A 21,667-nucleotide genomic window follows, 5' to 3' on the forward strand; every position below is an offset into this window, starting at 1 on the left:
TATATATATATATTTATATATATATATATATATATATATATATATATATATAGGCAGACAGATATTTTATTGATTGAAATGTAACATTACAGTTGTTAGATTTTCTCTTACACTATTTCACAGAGCAGTGATCATCTAGATGGATTGGCTTTAATTTTAAGAGAGGAAAGTCCTTCTTGTTCCTGAAGTATTGTGTGTCTGTGTTCCTAAGCCACCTTATTAAAAATGCACTTGACTGAAGGCAGTTAAAGGGCACGTTTGATGCTGAACATGACTTTGTGAGAGGACATCATTAGATTGTAAAGTAAACTGACTTCAATCCCCTTCAATGTGAATAGTGGAACCTTTGATAGGCTTTTATGTTTCAACCAATGTCTTATTCCCACCCCAGTGCTTTTAATGAAACACACATTCACATGCAAACAGGACACTTGAAATAATCATATATAATTACAGAATAATACCATGTTGCATGGATACACCTCAAAGGAACAAAAGACATATTACATTCATACAGAAAAGAACATCTGAAGTGGCTGAATTTAGGTGCAGCATATGCACAATACAACTATTCTATAAGTTTGAAAGCAAAATTTACTTTCACACAAATACAACCTTAAATACCAGGTCAAAAAACAAGCAGCAAATGTTTACATGAAACATATGAAACAGTCCTGCAGTGAGTGTTTTGTTTTCACTAAAACACACAAATTATCACAAACAACACAACAAAAAAACATCAGGAAGCATTATGAGCAACAGTAATTGGCACACATTCACGAAAAATAAATGACATTCAAGGAAAAGAATATTGAGTTGAGTCTGATGATGAAAACCTGACGAAATGATACAGTGTATGTATGATTGGCATTTGTTTACATGCTGTGAAGTGCCGTGATTTGCAATATTAATACTGATTTGTTCTGAACCCAGAATGAGATACGTTCCTGTTTAGGGTGGAAGAAATGCACACGCATCATGTAGTACAAAGCAATATTATGCACACCCCTATAAAATATTCAAATGTGATTACAGCTAAGAATATAATATTTACATAATTAATACAAGCACTTTCCCGCATGTGTAGCATTGCCAACAATTCTTTTTGCACTGTTAAAATATGCATATGGACAAAAGCAGGACAGAATTGAATAGTTTGCCCAAAAATATGCACGTTTTTTACATATGTATTTGTGAGCCACATAAATTGGCTTCCTGAACAAAACCGATCCAAAATAATAATTTAACTCCCAGTTAATAATGACTTGCATTTCAATCTATTTGTCATGTAAAGTGAACAGATTGAAATTTAAATATTGTATGACTTTTGAAAACTTAAAATATAGTGCATGAGTCAGATATGGGTTACATTTATGATTTATTCTTTTTTTTTTTTTTTTTTTGACAGATGTGGCCACATTGAGCTAATATTGAAAGAGGGGCATATGATTCATTGCAAATTCTCCTTGAGTCCACGTACAGTACTAGTACAGTACATTTTTCATTTCTGGGTGAACTATCTCTTTAAGCATCATGAAAACTTGTTGATTGTCAGAGAAGTCTAAAATGGAGTGAGTTTAGGTAACACTGTGACATAAACACTGGGCACATTATTCAAATAATATGGAATGTAATTGAATTTAGATATAGTGGGTGAAAGGAACCCCTGCCTTTGACACAAGAGCAATATCTCAAACACTCCAAGCATGTTAGGAAAAGTTGCAGAGTAACGCTGTAGGTAGCGGGTTATTGTACCTAATTTCACAAAAGCCATGTATTAAAAGAAAAGTACATGACTAAACACTACAAGAAATATGAAATCAAATACACTGAAAATGTGGCATGTGTAGTATAAATTTAACTGTGAAAAACTAAGTATAAAAGTAGAGATATATATCTTAAATAAAGTGGTAACCTTGTTTTTGTACTGTAAGGCTTCACACTGAGTTCTTATTAAACCTAGAAATGTTACATAAATTATGGTCCAATCTCCAGTGTCACTTTTAGGGGTCTCTAAAGCATGTGTTAATGAATTTTTATATTTGAGGCAAAAAAATGAATTTACTTTGAACCCTTCCAATAACTAGCATTATAGCGACCAAAATTGAGTATAATAAAAAATACAAAATCTTTAATCTTCCATTTAGTTCTTGACCGGATTAACAAATAAAACAATTATATATATTGGCTATAATACTGTCTCCAAAGGAAAATAACAGAATTACATTAAAATAGTTACTAAATGAATATTATAAAAGAAAAAGCGGCACTGGCTTTTGGGCACTTTTACATTTTTTATCTTTCAAAATACATATAGTTTGTTTAAATTTTTAGTAAAAATATACATCTCTCATTAGTGTGGTCATGATTTGGATTAGATATATATTTCATTTTTTTATTACAGGGTCAAATATAAGACAAAGAAGTGCATTACAGATGAAATCTGAAAAAAAGAGCTGAATATTGTCAACTGCGCACAGCCGTCAAGCAAACTATAATAATGCAAAGTACAAAGACAGGGCCAGTAATGTTTATATTTGTCCATTTAACATTAAATGAAGGTAGCAAAATGTTTTTCAGTGTAAATTCTAGGAGAAATGGCTTTTCTCCACCCTTCAGAGAGAATGAGCAGTGAATTATGGGTGAAACGGTCCAATTCAGCCATGTGACAGCTCTCGCTGTAGTCAACAGTTTTTTTTTTTTTGTTTGTTTTTTTTTAAGCGGCATACTGCCACGTTCAGTGGCATCAGGCAAAGGGATTATCTGGTTTTAAGGTGCTGCTGTCAATGTCATGGCAGTTTTTGCCATTCAAGTGTTCTGTGTGGCCGTCGATGCTGTAACAGCCCTGGACTTCCGTAATGGAGGACCCTGTGTATGATGCAGACCTCAGAGCATCAGATTGTGCGATGGCGCTTCCAAACTGTATGCGGTACTGATTCCAGTGCCTTCTCAAAACTGCTTGGACCTGAGGAAGATATGGACAGATCATCTGCTGAGTCAACAGAAATCACTTATCATCACAGAGCATGAATAATCCATTATCTTCTTGGTCTGAGCCTTTAACAATTCACTTTTTCCAAAAAAAAACAAAACAAAACAAAAACAAAACATCTCCCTTTTTTTACAGTAATAGTTAATTATCATAGTTAACTTTTTTTGTTTTTGCTAGGTAGGCCAAGGTAACATTTCTCATTTAGTTTAACTAAAACTGAAATAAAAATAAATAAAAACTAAAATATAATAACAAGAATAAGAATTACAAACACTACAAAATTAATAAAACCTTAACTAAAATTAAAATGGAGGTATAAAATAAAAGATAATTCAAAATAAACATAAATGTCTATAATTGTATTTCAGTGATACTAAAATAACATTGGTCGTTGCTTAAATAACCATATGGTCATGCATATTTTTGCATTTTTAATTAAAATAATTACTATACAATTTCTTTTTTATTTATTTTCTCTGGTACACAAACCAAGCGATAATTTACTTAATGTGTTTATTGATGACAAATTAAGTCAATAAGATTCCAAACATATAAATATATATATATAAAAATAATTATTGTCACATGTACCTTCTTATATATTCGATATAGATTTTCCTTATACAGTTTGAAAGCGAATAGCAAACTCTCTTCCAGCTGACACATACAGTATATCGTCACACAAACCAGCCGTCCATTTAAGCATATAGGCTGTATTAACTACTGGACTGGTGATATTATCCATAATAGCTTCTGGATGCCTTATTACCACAGTGCCTCTAAAACAGCTCAACGCAAAAACATTATTTGGACAGGTTCCCTCTGAGTCAGGCATTCCTATTGGTACATGTGGACATCTGCCAATGTTTTTAGGATTTAAACAACCAGTACAAAATCTCCATATCTGAGCTTTGCTTTCAAGGAAAAGGATGTTGCACAAGCCATAATTCCTTGCAGATAAACAGGAAAGTTTTCATTTCATCTGGGTAAACACTTACCTCTCCGTTGAAAAAGCAGAAGATTGTGGCTACCAACAGTCCCTAAAAATAAAATCAGAAATGCACGTCAGCAACAAATCAGCATAAACTGCTATCTTGCACTTCTAAACTATAATCTCCTATATCGCAAGCTCTCCACTAATCATTTCTCGGATGGTGTTGAGTACTGTTCTCCCTTGTGTTTTGACACATTTTACCAGAGCGAGTGCTCTTGATGTGCACAGAGAGTCATCTGGGATGACAAGCCTGTTTTGTTGCATTATTCATTGTGCCGATTCAGCTAGGTCTAGCAGTACCAGCTGTACAAGGTTTCTCACAACAGACTACAAATGATTATTTTCTTGCTGCTGAACACCTACCCATCTCAATATAAATGTTCAGGAATCAGGCTTTTATGAGGCAAGTGACCTGATCCTAACAACTCCTTCTGCAAATAAATAGTTCACCCCCAAAAAAGGTTGTGCCTTTTGTTATTTGCAGTTTTTTTTCAGTATAGCGCAATTGAGATGAAGAATATCTGTGAATAATGACTTACACTTGAAAAGGCTTGTGTGAAAACTGTTCTTTTGTGTACTACAGGAAAAAAACTGCATACCATTTAGGAACAAAATGCGGGAGAGTAATTAACAGCAGGATTTCTAAAGTGACAAGTTTTCCCCTCTGGCTTATCTACAGAGCTGCAGGACACTGTTGACATTTGTTTTACAAGCTTTTTAAGTCACTAATGGCAAAGTAAACTTAATTATAGGCTGTTGAGCTTTTGCCAGTCAAAAAGACAAAGAGATTAGGAAATCATATCTTGTAGTAATAATAAATATAATCATGGTTATAATCAAACACTCCACAAGTGAAAAGTACAAGTAAACATTTGGCATCGGCAAGTATTTAAAGTTTGGAACTAAAAAATAATGTTTTATCTAGTTAGCCTAAAGTTTCAGAACTCCAATGGCAACACATAAAGCATTTTACAAAAGACCACTAGTGAAAATTTTTGAGTTTTTTTTCCCATTTAATTTCTTTTTCCATTATGTATACTGTATAATAGCTTGAGTGATACATTGTCTTTATCTAGTTTTGTATTTTTTAAGTTTTCTTTTTTTCAGAATAAGATTTTTCTCTTTGCTTTTTAAAATTTAGTTCTCTCTGTGGTTTTATGAAAATCTGTGTGTGTGTGTGTGTGTGTGTGTGTGTGTGTGTGTGTGTGTGTGTGTGTGTTTTTAAAGAAAATAATACCTTTATTCAGCAAGGATTAATTAAATTTATCAAATGACAGTGAATACATTTACAAAAGATTTCTATATCAGATAAATGCTCTTCTTTTGAACGCTCTATTCATCAATCCTGGAAACAAAAGTATTACAAAAATAACAATGGTTTTGAAAATCTATAATAATAAGAACATTTTTTGAGCTTCAATTTTGCACATATAATGAATTCTGAAGGTATATGTTACACTGAAGACTGGAGTAATGATGCTGAAAAGTCATCACCGGGGAAAAAACTACATTTAATAATATATTTGAATCGAAAGCAGTTATCTTCAGTTCTAATAATATTTCACAATATTACTGTTTTTACTATATATTTGTTCAAATAAATGCAGCCTTGATGAGTGTAGCAGACCTTTTTCAAAAACATAAACAGTCTTACTGACCCCAAATGAATGCATGTATTTTATATTTAAAAAACTGTGATGTGCAATATACATTTTGCAAGATTAAAATTCTGTTTTAGGCATTGACAGATGGGCCCTGAGCGTATCTGTAAGATTACATGAAGACTGATTTGACTGCTTACCTGATAATGCATTAGGATATGCATGATGTAGTCATAGATTTCAGCAGACACGCGTCCCCCAGGTTTGTATGGGAGGAGAACGTATTGGATGCCCAGCAGTGGAACCAGAATGAGGGTGGCTCGGACAGCTTTCATATACAGACTAGACTCTGCTTGATGCGTCACTTTCAGTTTGGTGATGAGAACTCGTACGATGTTCAGCAGAAAGAACAAGTTCACCTGGAAGGACAGGCAAGATGAACGTCAAACTCAAAACAAAAAGATCCCAGCTGGCTGGCAGATGTCAGAATAGAGTTTCTGTGAGATTTAGGTACAGTAACTTCAAACTAGTTTAGGATCCTAGTGTTCTTTTTGACGTACTGATACATACAAACATTGTGCTCAGCTACTCGAAAATAAATTCAGATTGGCAAATACAAACTTCTGGACGTAATTTGTGCAAAGATTATAATTAATCTTGCACAAAAAGATGTGTTTTGGAAATGAAAAAGGACAAAAACATCCAGATGTCTTACCAGCAGTGCTGCACAGATAGGGCCATGAATAATATATAGCAGAGAAGTACTTGAGCTGATCCAACAACTGCGGATTGGGAAGAAATGGATTAGCCAAACCTTTGGATCCTTAAACAAGAGTATTATTTTGTACAATAATTGCTTTACTTCACATGGATTTATGTAAGAATCTTAAGAAAAAGGATTTGCATTTTTCTTTTTTTGAGTGTTGCTTGTAAGAGTACAAATTACAAAAGCTAATCTCACTATGATATCCTACATTAGCAATAATAATGATCAATTTAACTCAAAGCTACAGAACAAGAATACTCACTTATCATTGTAGTAATAACTTCTGGCTACGGCATGTATTGTAGCAGGTATAAGAGGGAAACCTGTTATTTAAAACCGATAGAGATTGAAAGAAATTAGATTTAGTTTATGCAATTAATGCTGTAAATAAATATTTATTCAAAAACTCACCCCATCCAAGAAGGTAATACCACATTAAATGCTGTTTTTCAGCAAAAACTGCCACAACAATGAGCGTGTGCAAGTAAATTCCTTCACAAAGCATCCAGAAGTAGTTGCATCCAAAGATGTACAGATGGATAAACTGTGACACTTTGCAGCTGATCTGAAGAGAAGCAACATTGACATTTAAAAATGGTTTGCACAGCAGAGTGGTGACATGCTGTAATGCTTTTAAATGATCAAAGAAAAATGAAAATTCTGTCATTATTTATTCACCCTTTTGTTCCATAATAGGTTAGTCTGAATTGTATGGCAATAGATACAAAATTATTACTCAAATATGTCCCCTTTTAATTTAAAATTGTATGGAAGCTTTACATTGCCGCAGGATTAAAAAAATAAAGTATTTGCAACTTTAAATCACAATTCTGCCTTTTCCCCTCAAAACAAAAGTTTATATTTCACAATTCTGAATTTTTTCCTACAACTAGAATTCTCTAAACTGTGAGATTCTTGATTCATAAACTCACCATTTCTTCCCTTATTCCATGATGGAAACAAAAAACAGAATTGCAAGATTGTAAACTTAAAAAAGTCAAAATGGCAAGTTTACAACTTGCAGTTCTAAGGGAAAAAAGTCAGAATTGTAAACTCGCAATTACCAGTTCATAATAAGCAATTCCAAGATATAAACTCACAGTTCTGAGAAAAAAAAGTCTAAATTGTGAACTCACTGTTGCAAAGAAAAAGCCAATAATTAAACGGGTGTGAAAAAAATGCCAAGTTACTGTCAATACACGCTACTTACTGGGTTTTCCTGAACTAGTTCTTGGTTGTTTGCCACTGCAGTTAACCAAATGACAGTGATGATGGAGTTTAATACAAAGGAAAAGAAAAGGTTTTTGTGCAGGGTAATTCTCTGGCAGCTCAAACTCCTATAGGCAGAAAAAAAGACAGCAAAATGATGAGATAATTGTTATAAACCATTAAAACTTGAATATAGTAGTGAAAGAGACTTACTTGAAATGAAAGAATATGCTTAGCGAGATGAACAAAGATGTTAAAGAGAGCCCATGACCAATTAGTGCCATGTAGAACAAATTCATTGCAGTCTGCAATCACACAAACAATAGAGCCATGAAGTGTTTATTCTGCAAGCCAATTCAAATGTGTGTTTATATTCATCTCAAGTGTTTATAGTGTTCCTTCTCATACCCTGCGTCCTTCAGCAGTGTGCAAATTACATCTGGTGAAATTTGTCCATGTGCGATTACTCTCAGGATGCAAGAACCACTGCCCGCTTTCTGTACATATTTTGGTGACCATTTCTGCAAAGAAACACAAGTAAACCCAAACGTCTTACTAAGAGAAGCATCGATATGGAGTCTAGACATGGTGAAAAACTTCATTCGCTTGTCAACTCTTAGCAACATTTTGAGATATGGTGTCATAATATTCCTGACTTGTATGTGCTTTACAACTGTGCTTTATTAATTCATTTAAATTTATTTTTAAATATATATATATATTTTTTTTTTCTGTTGTTTGTTTTGGAATATGTTGTAAGTGGTTAAATTGTTAAAAAACAAGCAGTTTTTTTCTGTAGAGAAAAATAATAGTTAACGTAATTTAGATATTTATCCAAGCAAATTTTAAGAGTAATTTTAGAAAGTTGCTAACATTAATGCAAAATTTATTAAACAAAAAAATCATAAAATAAATAAATAAAACCCATGCTTTTTTTCAAAAAAAAAAAAAAAAAAAAACTATCCCAAAAAAAATGGCTAAAGTGATATTTTACTGCTATGTTTCTAAGCCGTTTTTAAGATTAAAGTTAGAAACTATTACAGTAATTAATAACTTTACTGCAAAATTTACTAAACTTGGAAAATGCCTTTAATAATGAAAACATGCTCATCCATTCACCTTACCTTACTTCAGGGCAGAAAATAAGTCATATAAAAATTTTAACAACCATTTAGCCTATGAATTTAGCATGATTTGATAGTGAGGGTTAATGGATCGACAGAACTGACAATAATGTATGTGTATTAGGCAGATGAGTAGAAAACACTTACACTAAACCTTATAAATTGAATATATTCACCTGTAGGGTCAAAATCCTGGAAATAGTCAGGGCAGTGTTGCTCAGAAGGGGTGCCGGCCTCTGTGTCGTCCCAACACAACCATCCATCCCAGGTCCTGTTGCATACCGGACCAACTACATATGAAGAAAAGCCCAAAACATTTATTGGTTTCTGTGGAGACTGGGAAACCGCAACTTCCTTGTTTTCATTATCACTATTCTTAGTTCTACCAGCCTGTTCCAAAACCCATTACCCCGTGAGCTATAGGTGTGCTGCAGCCTATGAAAAGCACCCCAAATCAGTCATTGTTGTTTCTTGTTTAGGAGGCTAAGTAGGAAGTCTACTAGGTTTTGGAACAGAGCTAATATTTCACAGCTGTCCTGCCACCCAGTGGGGCAAAATGCACTCTTCCTAACAGAATGAATATGAGCCACCTGAGGCTTTGTGTGTTCTTGCTGTACTAATTAGACAGGATGACAAAAACTACTGTCAACGCTGGCAATACATACTCTAGGAGAGGCTTATTGAAAATCATATTGAATTGTTATTGTTATATATTATTATTTTAGTATGACACATGTGCGTGCTTGCTGTAAAATATGAGTACAAAAGTATTATGGCTATTTGGCTAGAATGAACTGGCTTGAAGCTGCTGTGTGTCACTTCTGTGATACAAGTAGCATCAAATTTATAATTGCAGAATGAATATCTGTAAAGTAACATGAAAATTGCACATTGTCGGGATACAGAATTATACAACTTGATCTTTGTCTTGTAAAAACTCCAGTATGTGAAGTGTCTACCTCTTCTGTCTTGACTGCTGTCCTTCATGATCTTCTGGTAGCACTCGAACTGTGCCGTCACAATCTTGTTTCTGGTAACACCGATATCATGGTACACATTTTGAGGATGTTGTTGCTGGCTTTCGTTTACCCCAGGACTGGCTAGAACAATGAACTACAAACAACAGGCACTTTAGGAAAGTATTGTTTGAGAACAGGCTGATTTCACAAACAATCATCTTAACCAAGTTTCTTTCTTTAGATGTATGAGACAGGTAAATGTAAAATTACTACCACATGTGGTTATTCTTAACTATAGCGGTACATTAAAAAACATGGCAATTTTTTTTTATTTTCCATATAGTCACTTTGGATGTAAATGTAAAAAAAAAAACATGTAGTTGCACAAACCCCATATACTCACTTTAAAGTTGCCAAATGCTTCCTAATTTATTCTGTACTAATCTCTTATTGTAATTTACTTAAGCAGCTGCTTTACTTACACATAATATACCATCAGAGACATTACCATCAAAGACAATACTGTATATTGTAATAGAGGATCATGCTTTTTGTAGCCCAAAACTCTGAAATGAGTTAGCATTTTAGCACTTCTGGTTCCATTATCCTGACGTCAAAGTTGAATTGGTTAAATGCCTGAAATCTGGTCCATGGTTAACACAAATGTAAGATATTTCCATGTTTGTTTTTTCTATGACAAACTACATCACTAATACTCCCTTGTGATGTTTTTCTGTTGTGATTTTTAAAGCTTTTACTTATGTTAAAAAAGCGTTTGCTAACAAGGGGCTAAATGGAACTAAAGGTTGTCGGGGACATCAAACATCAACCAAAGAAATTATTATATTTATTTCAGTTAATGTTTACTTTAGGTAATTAAATGTTTAATATGAGTTTAATTTTAGTTTCACTTTTTATTTTAGTTGAATCCAAACAGGTAATCTCATTCACTAGTAATGATATATATATATATTTTTTTTAAATAAAGATTGAAAGAGTTGTCGGAAGCTAAGTGATGGTGACATGTATTTGTGAAGATTATCATGATGAACAACAGGCATTAGAATCATAAACTTTTATTGGTCACAGAGCAGATTTTCTGCAATAATCTGAAAACCATTGAAAAAATCCAGTTGGGTTTTTGTTGATGGAACCAAGGGGTTGGCCTTCAAAAATAATTATTACTGCATCACTCTATATTTTAAAACTACAGCATCTGAAACATTTTAATAAAACAAGATGTGGCAAATAAACTTTTACCTTAGTGACAGATCCCAGCAGAAACAGACAGATCGTCCAGCAGCTAGCTGTCATCTTCTTTGGCATTTGCAATGACCCACTATTGACCTGCAAGGAAGGCAATGTCAATAAAACACTGTGCACAGTTCTAAGTCTCTTATGCGGTTATTGACACAAACAGAAATACTTGTCTTCTCTAGCTTATTGCAAATATATACCCACACAGAAACATACAGACACACATGCACAGAATACAAATTTGTAATATTTGAACTCTATTGTCTCTGATGGTTACTTCAGTTCTTATAGCACTTAACAATCTGGAATCAGTTCACTTAAATAGTCAGTTTGAACCTATTCACATCTATTGCTCTGTCTAATTGGTAAATTAGCCCAATGACAAATGTAAATAACAAAAGTATGGTTTAGTCAATGAGGGACCCTCATACGCAATAGAAAATATTGCGTAACAGAGTAGCTGATGTGAAGAAACGTTCCCTGATATTACTAAATAATGTCCCTTGACTGCTCACATGGAAGTTATGGCATGTCTTCAGTTCTGTTTGGACTTACGCTGCTCATACTGGGTCAAACTCTTGCAGGAGAGTCAGGGGAAAGCAAAGGGGGGTATTGCAAATTAGAAACAGATGGTAAGAGCGAGTTGTAATGTTACCCACAATACAGCATATCATGAAACAGCACTAGCAGATCTCAAGGACCACTGTGTGTAGCTGCGTCATTGGCTGCAGCTGAAATAATGGTGTTTACTTTTCCATATGAGGAAATAAACATGCAGGGTAGAGCCATTGTGAGCCACTCTGCAGGCTGGTCGTGCTTATATCTGTTCATATCTGTTCTCTACTGATATCCGCACTCTTTTATCTTCCATTGATTGCACTACTTGAACAAACAGCAGTATTTTCCCTTGCTGATGAAACCTCTGAGTGCAAGCACATGAAACTGGATGTGTGTTATGGTCATTTTAGCTCCTTGAATTTGACATAGATAAATCATCTCAGTACTCTGGAGATGAGGAGAGATGGAGCAAGTTCAGTTTGTACTTTTTTTTTTTTTTTTTTTTTTTTTTAATAGCCTTTGTTTTGCATCATAGCTGTTTTTAAGAGGTTGTGTTAACTTTTTGAATGCAATCCCGTATATATGATTTCACACTATTTAATTTAATAATATAAAATTATTACACACTATTTAATTTAATATAATATTCACTAAGTTAGAAATAATTCATATGAAACACAAATTTAAAAAATGGTAATTTTATTTTAAGGTGTCCTTGTTTCATGTTACATGTACTTACTATTATAGTAACAAATTATGCATAATTACATGCAAGTGACCCTAGAAAAAAAAACCTAATCCTAACGCTAACCATATAGATTCCCAGTGAATTGCTCTCAGACAGCAAATGCAATGAGTTTGCTTCCTTCTTTTCTAAGAAGATCATCAATATCAAGGCAATTAGCACATCCTCAAGTAATGCAGAGGTCAGACAGATTCGGCCGCAATATAAAAAAGATACTATGTCTATTTTTGAAGCAATTGATAGCAAAATTTTGGAAGAAATAGTGCAGCATCAAAAATCGTCAACCTGCTATCTTGACACACTTCCCACATCTTTTTTCAAAAGTGTGCTTAACTGTTTAGAAGCAGATCTCTTAGAAGTGGTGAACGCCTCACTTCTCTCTGGGACATTTCCAAACTCCCTGAAAACTGCAGTTGTTAAGCCCCTCCTGAAAAAGAGCAATCTTGATAACACCATTTTGAGAAATTATAGACCAATATCAAATCTTCCTTTTATAGGCAAAATTATAGAAAAGGTTGTTTTAATCAGCTGAACAAATACTTAAACTCAAATGGATACCTGGACAATTTTCAATCTGGTTTCTGACGGCATCACAGCACAGAGAAAGCACTCATTAAGATAATAAATAATATTTGCTTAAATTCTGACTCTGGCAAAATATCAGTGCTGGTATTGCTAGATCTCAGTGCTGCGTTTGACACTGTCGATCATAACATACTAATAGAGAGACTGGAAAACTAGGTCAGGCTTTCTGTTATGGTACTCAAATGGTTCAGGTCATACTAAGAAGGGAGAGGTTATTATGTGAGTATGTGAGAGCATAAGTCTAAGTGGACGTCCATGACATGCGGAGTCCCACAAGGCTCAATTCCTGCACCGCTCTTGTTTAGCCTGTACAGTCGTGGCCAAAAGTTTTGAGAATTACATAAATATTAGTTTTCAAAAAGTTTGCTGCTAAACTGCTTTTAGATCTTTGTTTCAGTTGTTTCTGTGATGTACTGAAATATAATTACAAGCACTTCATACGTTTCAAAGGCTTTTAACGACAATTACATGACATTTATGCAAAGAGTCAGTATTTGCAGTGTTGGCCCTTCTTTTTCAGGACCTCTGCAATTCGACTGGGCTGAGAGCATGCATCAACTTCTGGGCCAAATCCTGACTGATAGCAACCCATTCTTTCATAATAACTTCTTGGAGTTTGTCAGAATTAGTGGGTTTTTGTTTGTCCACCCGCCTCTTGAGGATTGACCACAAGTTCTCAATGGGATTAAGATCTGGGAAGTTTCCAGGCCATGGACCCAAAATTTCAACATTCTGGTCCCCGAGCCACTTAGTTATCCCTTTTGCCTTATGGCACGGTGCTCCATCGTGCTGGAAAATGCATTGTTCTTCACCAAACTGTTGTTGGATTGTTGGAAGAAGTTGCTGGTTGGAGGGTGTTTTGGTACCATTCTTTATTCATGGCTGTTTTTGGGCAGAATTTGTGAGTGAGCCCACTCCCTTGGATGAGAAGCAACCCCACACATGAATGGTGTCAGAATGCTTTACTGTTGGCATGACACAGGACTGATGGTAGCGCTCACCTTTTCTTCTCCGGACAAGCCTTTTTTCCAGATGCCCCAAACAATCTGAAAGGGGCTTCATCGGAGAATATGACTTTGCCCCAGTCCTCAGCAGTCCATTCACTATACTTTCTGCAGAAGATCAATCTGTCCCTAGTGTTTTTTTGGAGAGAAGTGGCTTCTTTGCTGCCCTTCTTGACACCAGGCAATCTTCCAAAAGTCTTTGCCTCACCGTGCGTGCAGATGCGCTCACACCTGCCTGCTGCCATTCCTGAGCAAGCTCTGCACTGGTGGCACTCCGATCCCGCAGCTGAATCCTCTTTAGGAGACGATCCTGGCGCTTGCTGGACTTTCTTGGACGCCCTGAAGCCTTCTTTACAAGAATTGAACCTCTTTCCTTGAAGTTCTTGATGAACCTATAAATTGTTGATTTAGGTGCAATCTTAGTAGCCACAATATCCTTGCCTGTGAAGCCATTTTTATGCACCGCAATGATGGCTGCACGCGTTTTCTTTGCAGGTCACCATGGTTAACAATGGAAGAACAATGTTTTCAAGCATCACCCTCCTTTTAACATGTCAAGTCTGCCATTCTAACCCAATCAGCCTGACATAATGATCTCCAGCCTTGTACTCGTCAACATTCTCACCTGAGTTAACAAGATGATTACTGAAATGATCTCAGCAGGTCCTTTAATGACAGCAATGAAATGCAGTGGAAAGGTTTTTTTTGGGATTAAGTTAATTTTCATGGCAAAGAAGGACTATGCAATTCATCTGATCACTCTTCATAACATTCTGGAGTATATGCAAATTGCTATTATAAAAACTTAAGCAGCAACTTTTCCAATTTCCAATATTTATGTAATTCTCAAAACTTTTGGCCACGACTGTATATGCTTCCACTAAGTCAAATAATGAGAAAGATCCAAACTGCCTATCACAGCTATGCTGATGATACCCAGATTTTTCTAGCCTTATCTCCAAATGACTACAGCCCCATTGACTCCCTCTGCCAATGTGTGGATGAAATTAACAGTTGGATGTGCCAGAACTTTCTTTAGTTAAACAAGGAAAAGAATGAAGTCATTGCATTTGGAAACAAGGATGAAGTTCTCAAAGTGAATGCATACATTTACTCTAGGGGTCAAACAACTAAAAATCAAGTCAGGAATCTTGGTGTGATTCTGGAGACAGACCTTAGTTTCAGTAGTGATGTCAAAGCAGTAACTAAATCAGCATACTATCATCTAAAAAACAATGCAAGAATTAGATGTTTTGTTTCCAGTCAAGACTTGGAGAAACTTGTTCATGCCTTTATCACCAGCAGGGTGGACTATTGTAATGGTCTTCTCACCAGCATTCCCAAGAAGACCATTAGACAGCTGCAGCTCATCTAGAAGGCTGCTGCCAGGATTCTGACTAGAACCAGAAAATCTGAGCATATCACACCAGTCCTCAGTCCTTACACTGGCTTCCAGTTATAATTAGGATTGATTTTAAAGTACTTTTACTCGTTAATAAATCACTCAATGACCTAGGACCAAAATACATTGCAGATATGCTCACTGAATATAAACCTGACAGAGCACTCAGATCATTAGAATCGAGTAAGAAATACCAAGGGTTCACACAAAACAAGGGGAGTCTGCTTTTAGTTATTATGCCGCCCGCAGTTGGAATCAGCTTCCAGAAGAGATCAGATGTGCTAAAACATTAGCCACTTTTAAATCTAGACTCAAAACTCATCTGTTTAGTTGTGCATTTATTGAATGAACACTGTGCGATGTCCGAACTGATTGCACTGTATTTTGTGTATTCACTGTATTTTATGTAAAATCACTTTGTTTTTGACTGTTTTAAATGCATTTTAAATTAATGTTTCAATAATTTTCAAAGTTTTAAAATTCCTTGTTTTACTTTGTTATTATTATTATTATTTGTTTTTCTTTCATGATTATTTTACTTTCTTTTATGTAAAGCACTTTGAATTACCATTGTGTATGAAATGTGCTATATAAATAAACTTGCCTTGCCTAATCACGCAGATCCCTACAGGAAATGTAATTTGATGATGAATAAACAATTTAGAAAACAAATATAATTACTTTACAGATCATTAGATTGTAGGGGTGTAACAGTACACAAACATGAGGGTTCAGTACGTACCTTGGTTTTGACGTCACGGTTTGGTATATTTTCGGTTGGGTACAGCAGGAGGAGAAAACTAAACATAAATGGCTTCTTTTTTTAATTAAACAATGCTTTAGCTTCTTTAAATAAATTCAATTATAATAACATTTTCTTAGGGATACAAATCTACCTCAGCTTTTGCTCTAAACTAGCCTAGGGAGCACTGTTACATAATATAAGGTTACAATTAACAACAGAGCCCAAACTTAAATTCAATTACTATTTCGTTTTAACTAGGCTACAATAGTTAACACTCAAATAAAAAAATTGTAGGCTATGCAAACATGTTTTAAATTAACTTCTAAATTATACAATTTCTATTTGTTGTTGAAATATTATAATTTACAGAGTGGCTCTCATAACTTGTTTCATAAAAGATTTATTTAAACATAGCCTTCATTAAATAGTTAAGACACCACTAAAAGGTGAAGTAAAATATAATAAAGTGTAACCTATAGAGTGTAATATTTCGCAAAATGCTTTTCTAGATTAGATGACTAGACTTCATTTCTCTGTAGCAAATAATGAGCTGTAGACTCTGATGACTTGCAAGTGACTTGACAGGTAAATGAAATGCTATGTGACCTTTTGTTTTCAAACTGGTTTAATGAAGTCTTTTCTGGGTTGAAACACTAAAACTAGTAATAAAGAGGAAGGGATGGGCGCGCTCTGTGCTTCCGTCAAAACAGAGGCATTTATACAGCGATCTGTCATGCCAGTGCCAAAAGGGCATTTATTGTCTGAAATTACTGAAAAAAATGGAACTTTTTTTTGGTACACACATGCTTACGTGTATTTGCACCCCTATTAGATTGAAGATAAAATATTGAATTAGGAAACAGCACTTCCTATCACACATCTGAGTGGATTGAAGAATATCTGTACCGATGCATTCCTTATTCTATTTCTAATTTGTATTTTTTTCTGTCAATAAAAATGTGCAAAACTGGTTTGGGAGAGAATATAGTCAATAATCATAATTTTCCATATTTGTGTGCTTGTGTTACCATCAAGTAGTTTTATAGTCCTCAGATTGTTTTGCATGTATGAATAATAAAATCTACCTGCAAACTGATTTGCATTAGAGAGAATTTGAAGAATTCGACTGTTTTATTAGTTTGTTTCCTCGTTTTAGGGTAACCTTTTTTCAACATTATACTGATTTGTTTACTAGTTTTAGGTAAACTACAATGAAAAATATATTAGTGTCCACAACAATGGCAGATAATGTTCTGTTAAGCAGTTCTAAATGTGCATTGTAATTATGTTTTAATGCATGCTTTAAACTTTTTTTGTCCTTCAATGTTAGAAGAATAATTAAAAACATTTTTGGTTATAATTATCGTACTTGCTCCCATCTTCCATATGCCCTTGTTTTAATAAACACCTTTTAGTACACAACTTGGACGTGATTTAACTAAAAAAAGGGAAGAAATTAATAATATGTGAGAACAAATTAAGTCATCAGAGTGCATTCTTTATTTTTATCCCCAATATTTTCCCTGTATGTCATGAGAGGCTCTGTACATGCTAGTAATGGTGAACATGTTAAGATTCTTTAAAATTTGCCCTGGTCTAATACATTTGTATTGTGGTCACTGAAGAAATTAAATCATTCATGTGCCACTTCAAGTGGAGAACAATTCAGAATGAGCAGGAAATAATCGAGGGTAAGTGCACGCACACATCTCTGAGTAATGACCAGTCACCGCCATCCTTACTTACAGAAATCCAATAACAACATTTAATAACACTTGTTGGGGCCATTATTCATATAAGCGAAAATGACACACTTTCCTGCAAACATGCAATCTGATAAATGGCTGAGTGTTCCAGACTATTTCACTGGCGTGTTACCTTATTACAGTTGCAATCGATATACTAAAAAGGTCACTTTGTTGGTCAGACAATCTCCCTTTATACCTCATTGGGCAATATTTAAGATTTTGACATGTATGGTACTTAATGCAGACCATGTATCATACTTTTATTGATCATGTGTGAAATCTTATATTTACACAAAACAATAAAAACTAAAGTGGCACAGGACTGTGTACTTGTGTATAGATTTGTAAGAATTCTATATGCTTTATCCAGTGGCGGCTCCTCGGGGGAGGCAGGGGAGCAGGGGCGTCACTAGGCCCTTTTTAGGGGGGCTTCAGCCCCTAAACTTCTGCCCAGCCCCCCTAAAAAATAATTTGATTAATTAATTTGTGATCGCTTCAGTCCCCTTTAAAAACTCATTTCAAACGGCCGCATGCTGCGTCAAGTTTCGGCTCCTCCCCTGATCTGAGTCTGCATGGATTCAGCGCGTTTTTCAATCCGCAGGGGCGCTGATCAGAGCGAACATCAGAGAGTACAAGGTGTGTGTGCATTTATTGATAGATTACTATGATATGACATCTGCATTGGTGCAGTTCTTGTAATTGCAGTTTACATAATGTTACTGGACCAATACACAGTTCGGTTTCTCATCCAATACCAATACGTCTTCACTGCATTCACCTTCAGCCCTTATCACAGTGTGATAGTTGTTTTTTCTTCCAACAAAAATGAAGCGATTAACACCCATGAAAACGTACTTTAGAAAACGATCATAATTTATTTTAATTTACTTTTTAAAATTTAAAACATATTATTGTGTATTTTGGCATTACATTATGCAGCCATGCACAGAAATGATTAAAGACACACACATCATTGTCTGAAAACACTAAAGGGCACAGAGAGAAACATCATGTGGAGTTATTTTGTTTTGTATTATTAAATATAATTTTGTATTAAGCAATAATGAATCATTAGTGTATCATGATACATATATTAGAGTAAGAGGCGAGTAGAGTAAAGGGATTTGTGATTTTTTTTTTTTGAGTAACAGATTTATAGAAGTGGCAAATTGATAATTCATGTTGTTATTTTTAATAAATAGAAATAAATATAGAACAGATTAAACATATTGCCAATAGACAATTACATTAATACATGTTTTGTCTATATTCTTAATGAATATTAGCTGGTTCGTTAAATGATTTGAAATGAAATAAATTTTTCAGGGGGTGACTTGATGTATAACCAACTGTATTGTTGATTATAAATGCTAAAAAAGCTCAAAAAAAATTTTTTTATAAAAAAATTATATATATATATATATATATATATATATATATATATATATATATATATATATATATTTCATTGGAGATGGATATACAACATTTTTTCTTGTCTTGCGGGAGTAGGTCTGCAAATGAGCAAGTCAGGTGAGAATAGAACGTAGACAGCCCTCTCACACACAATACCACTGTGTTCCCAAGATTCACTGCAGTCATTGAACCCTTATGTTGTTTTAAATTGTCTGCCAATTTCCACGTACATTTCATGAGAAAAAGCAGTGGTATCGTCAAAGGATAAACATGAATGTCCTAATAATGAATCAGGAAGATCTTAATTTAAAAAAAAAAAAAAAAAAAAAATCTACATTCCCAACTCAAAATTATCTAGTGACTGGTCACATCTTAATTTTTCATTTTTTTTTTTTTACGGTGTTGTATATGGCTCAGTCAGTACTTCTACTCCCATATATGAAATACAGCGAATACAGTGGAATAGTGGATTACAATAAGGTTAGTAGTATACAACCCAACCCTAATAGTCAAATAATATTTTTTTAATCATACCCTTATTGGGGGCTGAGCTCCCCTAAAATGAAAATCCTAGAAACGCCCCTGCAGGGGAGGCACACCTTCCCCAAAATTTTGAGGTGAAAATGAGGACGATTTAATGTTAATAAAATTCACAATTCATTTCATGTCTCAGAATGTGTATTTTTTTGTTTGTAATTTCATAGTTGTAATACCATAACATGAAACCCCCACTTTTCTATCACGAATGTGCTGAATCTGCTGATGTAATTACAACCGCTAAATGATAGAGAAGGGGAGGGGGAGGCCGGGGGAGAGTTGAGCTCTCTTGCCTCCGTTTGTAAAAAAAAAAATTAACCAATCACCATTGAGTGTTCACTTACAGAGCTGAGGAGTGTTGAGAAAAGAAACCTCGTAGAGGAGGCTAGCCTCCCTTCTGGTATATCAATCAATCATCATAGAGACGTAAATTATATTATATTAGTTTTAATGTCTCTCGCAGCCGCTGCACTGATGATGTAATGTGCCAAATACTTATGAGTAGCAATATTGAATATTTGATCGCCGACAGATTTACCAAACTGTCATTCAAACAGTTTATATACAAATTAAAGATAAAGGGAGCTAGAACACATCTAAGCTGGATATAGTCTACAGTGGTTGTCTTAATTAAATAGCATAACAGGCAGCTTTTAACACAGACTTTTTAAGAAGGGATGGATGTTTGCTTCAAGTGATAAAACATGTAAATGAAGGTATATTATCTTGCTGTATGTGTTTTTTCTTTACGTTTTCTGACTAAAAGCCACCAAAAAGCCATTTTAAAGTGGTTATAAGCAAATAATAATAATAATAATGACAATAATAATAATCGGTAGGGATCCCCAGCCTAATACAATTAGTGTGCCTCCTCTATTTTAAAACCCACGAGCCGCCACTGGCTTTATCGTTGCTATTGTAATGCAGTTGAAGCTTGTAAACATCCTACAGTGACCAAAGGATGTTTGCTTTCTGTCCAAGTTCCTCCTGAGCATTCATGATTACCTTTTCCTATTTTCAGAATAACCCCAGCTCGCTCAGAACTCCCACAACATGATCTGCAGTGATTAGACTTATCGCTCAGCTACATACTCGACCCAGTGGCACATACAGATGTAAATATGCCCTGCATTCAATTTGTCATTTCAATCTCGTTTCCATTAGAGATGCAAATGTAAACACTGCAACTGTGCACTAAAGATAAAGACTCCTTAAAATATATTGAATTGAAATCCAAGAAAATTCTGTCAATATTTATTCCTAATTTTGTTCCCAAAAAATTGCTGCTGTTTTTGAAGAATTTCACACAGCTCCCATACACTGAAATGGACACCATAAAAGTAGACCAAATGAGTCATGCCCTCTATATTTCAAGTCTTTTAAAGTCATATGATAGCAGGCTGTGTGTAAAAAGTGGACAATGTTTCTTATTTTGTTTAAAAAAAAAAAAATAATAACAGCATGTTTGTATAAATTTCCTTCAGTTTTAACTAGCAAACCTTTCTGTATTTTTTTGCAAAAAAAAAAAAAATTCTCTCTCTCTCTCTCTCTCTCTCTCTATATATATATATATATAACATGTTGTAGAAAACCACATACATGTTGTAGAAAAAAACAAAAGGGCAACAGCTGTCTTTGCACCAGATATTCCCAGCTGTAACCTGCCGCCTGATTTGCATATAACAGCCCAAAGCCCTCAGGTGCAGTTCACTCTTTTACACACACTCACTCCACCCCTTTGTTTTGTCAAGCCCCTCAAACCATCCTTTTATGTGATTTCACTCTTGTGGATTTTTTTGTTGGTTGCAGCTGATGTGTATTAGCTGTATTACATGAAAATGAAGCCAAAATTGGCTCACAGCTTGCCTTGGGCACAACCAGATGTTGAGCTTTACAAAGCGAATCATAATGAAGTCATGCAGATGCTGGAGAACACGACTGGCAATGCTGTCAGAGAGAAAGCTGCTCTGAATTGTCTTAGAAGGCCTAAGTAGGAGGGTGGATTGTAGAACAGACCATTAGAAA

General features: G+C 34.7%; 1 protein-coding gene across 1 annotated transcript in view; it reads right to left on the minus strand.

Moving 5' to 3' along the window:
• Positions 1-427: 427 nt before the first annotated feature.
• calcrla (calcitonin receptor-like a) overlaps positions 428-21,667 on the minus strand; it is a 33,639-nt gene continuing 12,399 nt past the window's right edge. The window contains exons 2-13 of the mRNA XM_019079350.2: positions 10,906-10,992; positions 9,646-9,799; positions 8,863-8,976; positions 7,971-8,083; positions 7,776-7,867; positions 7,564-7,690; positions 6,765-6,918; positions 6,616-6,676; positions 6,303-6,369; positions 5,788-6,006; positions 3,991-4,032; positions 428-2,965 (exon numbers count right to left, since the gene is read on the minus strand). Of these exons, the coding sequence (XP_018934895.1) occupies positions 2,747-2,965; positions 3,991-4,032; positions 5,788-6,006; positions 6,303-6,369; positions 6,616-6,676; positions 6,765-6,918; positions 7,564-7,690; positions 7,776-7,867; positions 7,971-8,083; positions 8,863-8,976; positions 9,646-9,799; positions 10,906-10,971 (1,428 nt within the window). The 5' untranslated portion in view covers positions 10,972-10,992 and the 3' untranslated portion in view covers positions 428-2,746. The remainder of the gene's footprint in view (positions 2,966-3,990; positions 4,033-5,787; positions 6,007-6,302; positions 6,370-6,615; positions 6,677-6,764; positions 6,919-7,563; positions 7,691-7,775; positions 7,868-7,970; positions 8,084-8,862; positions 8,977-9,645; positions 9,800-10,905; positions 10,993-21,667) is intronic.

This window comes from Cyprinus carpio, chromosome B9 (assembly GCF_018340385.1).
Source record: "Cyprinus carpio isolate SPL01 chromosome B9, ASM1834038v1, whole genome shotgun sequence".
Lineage (NCBI taxonomy): Eukaryota > Metazoa > Chordata > Actinopteri > Cypriniformes > Cyprinidae > Cyprinus > Cyprinus carpio.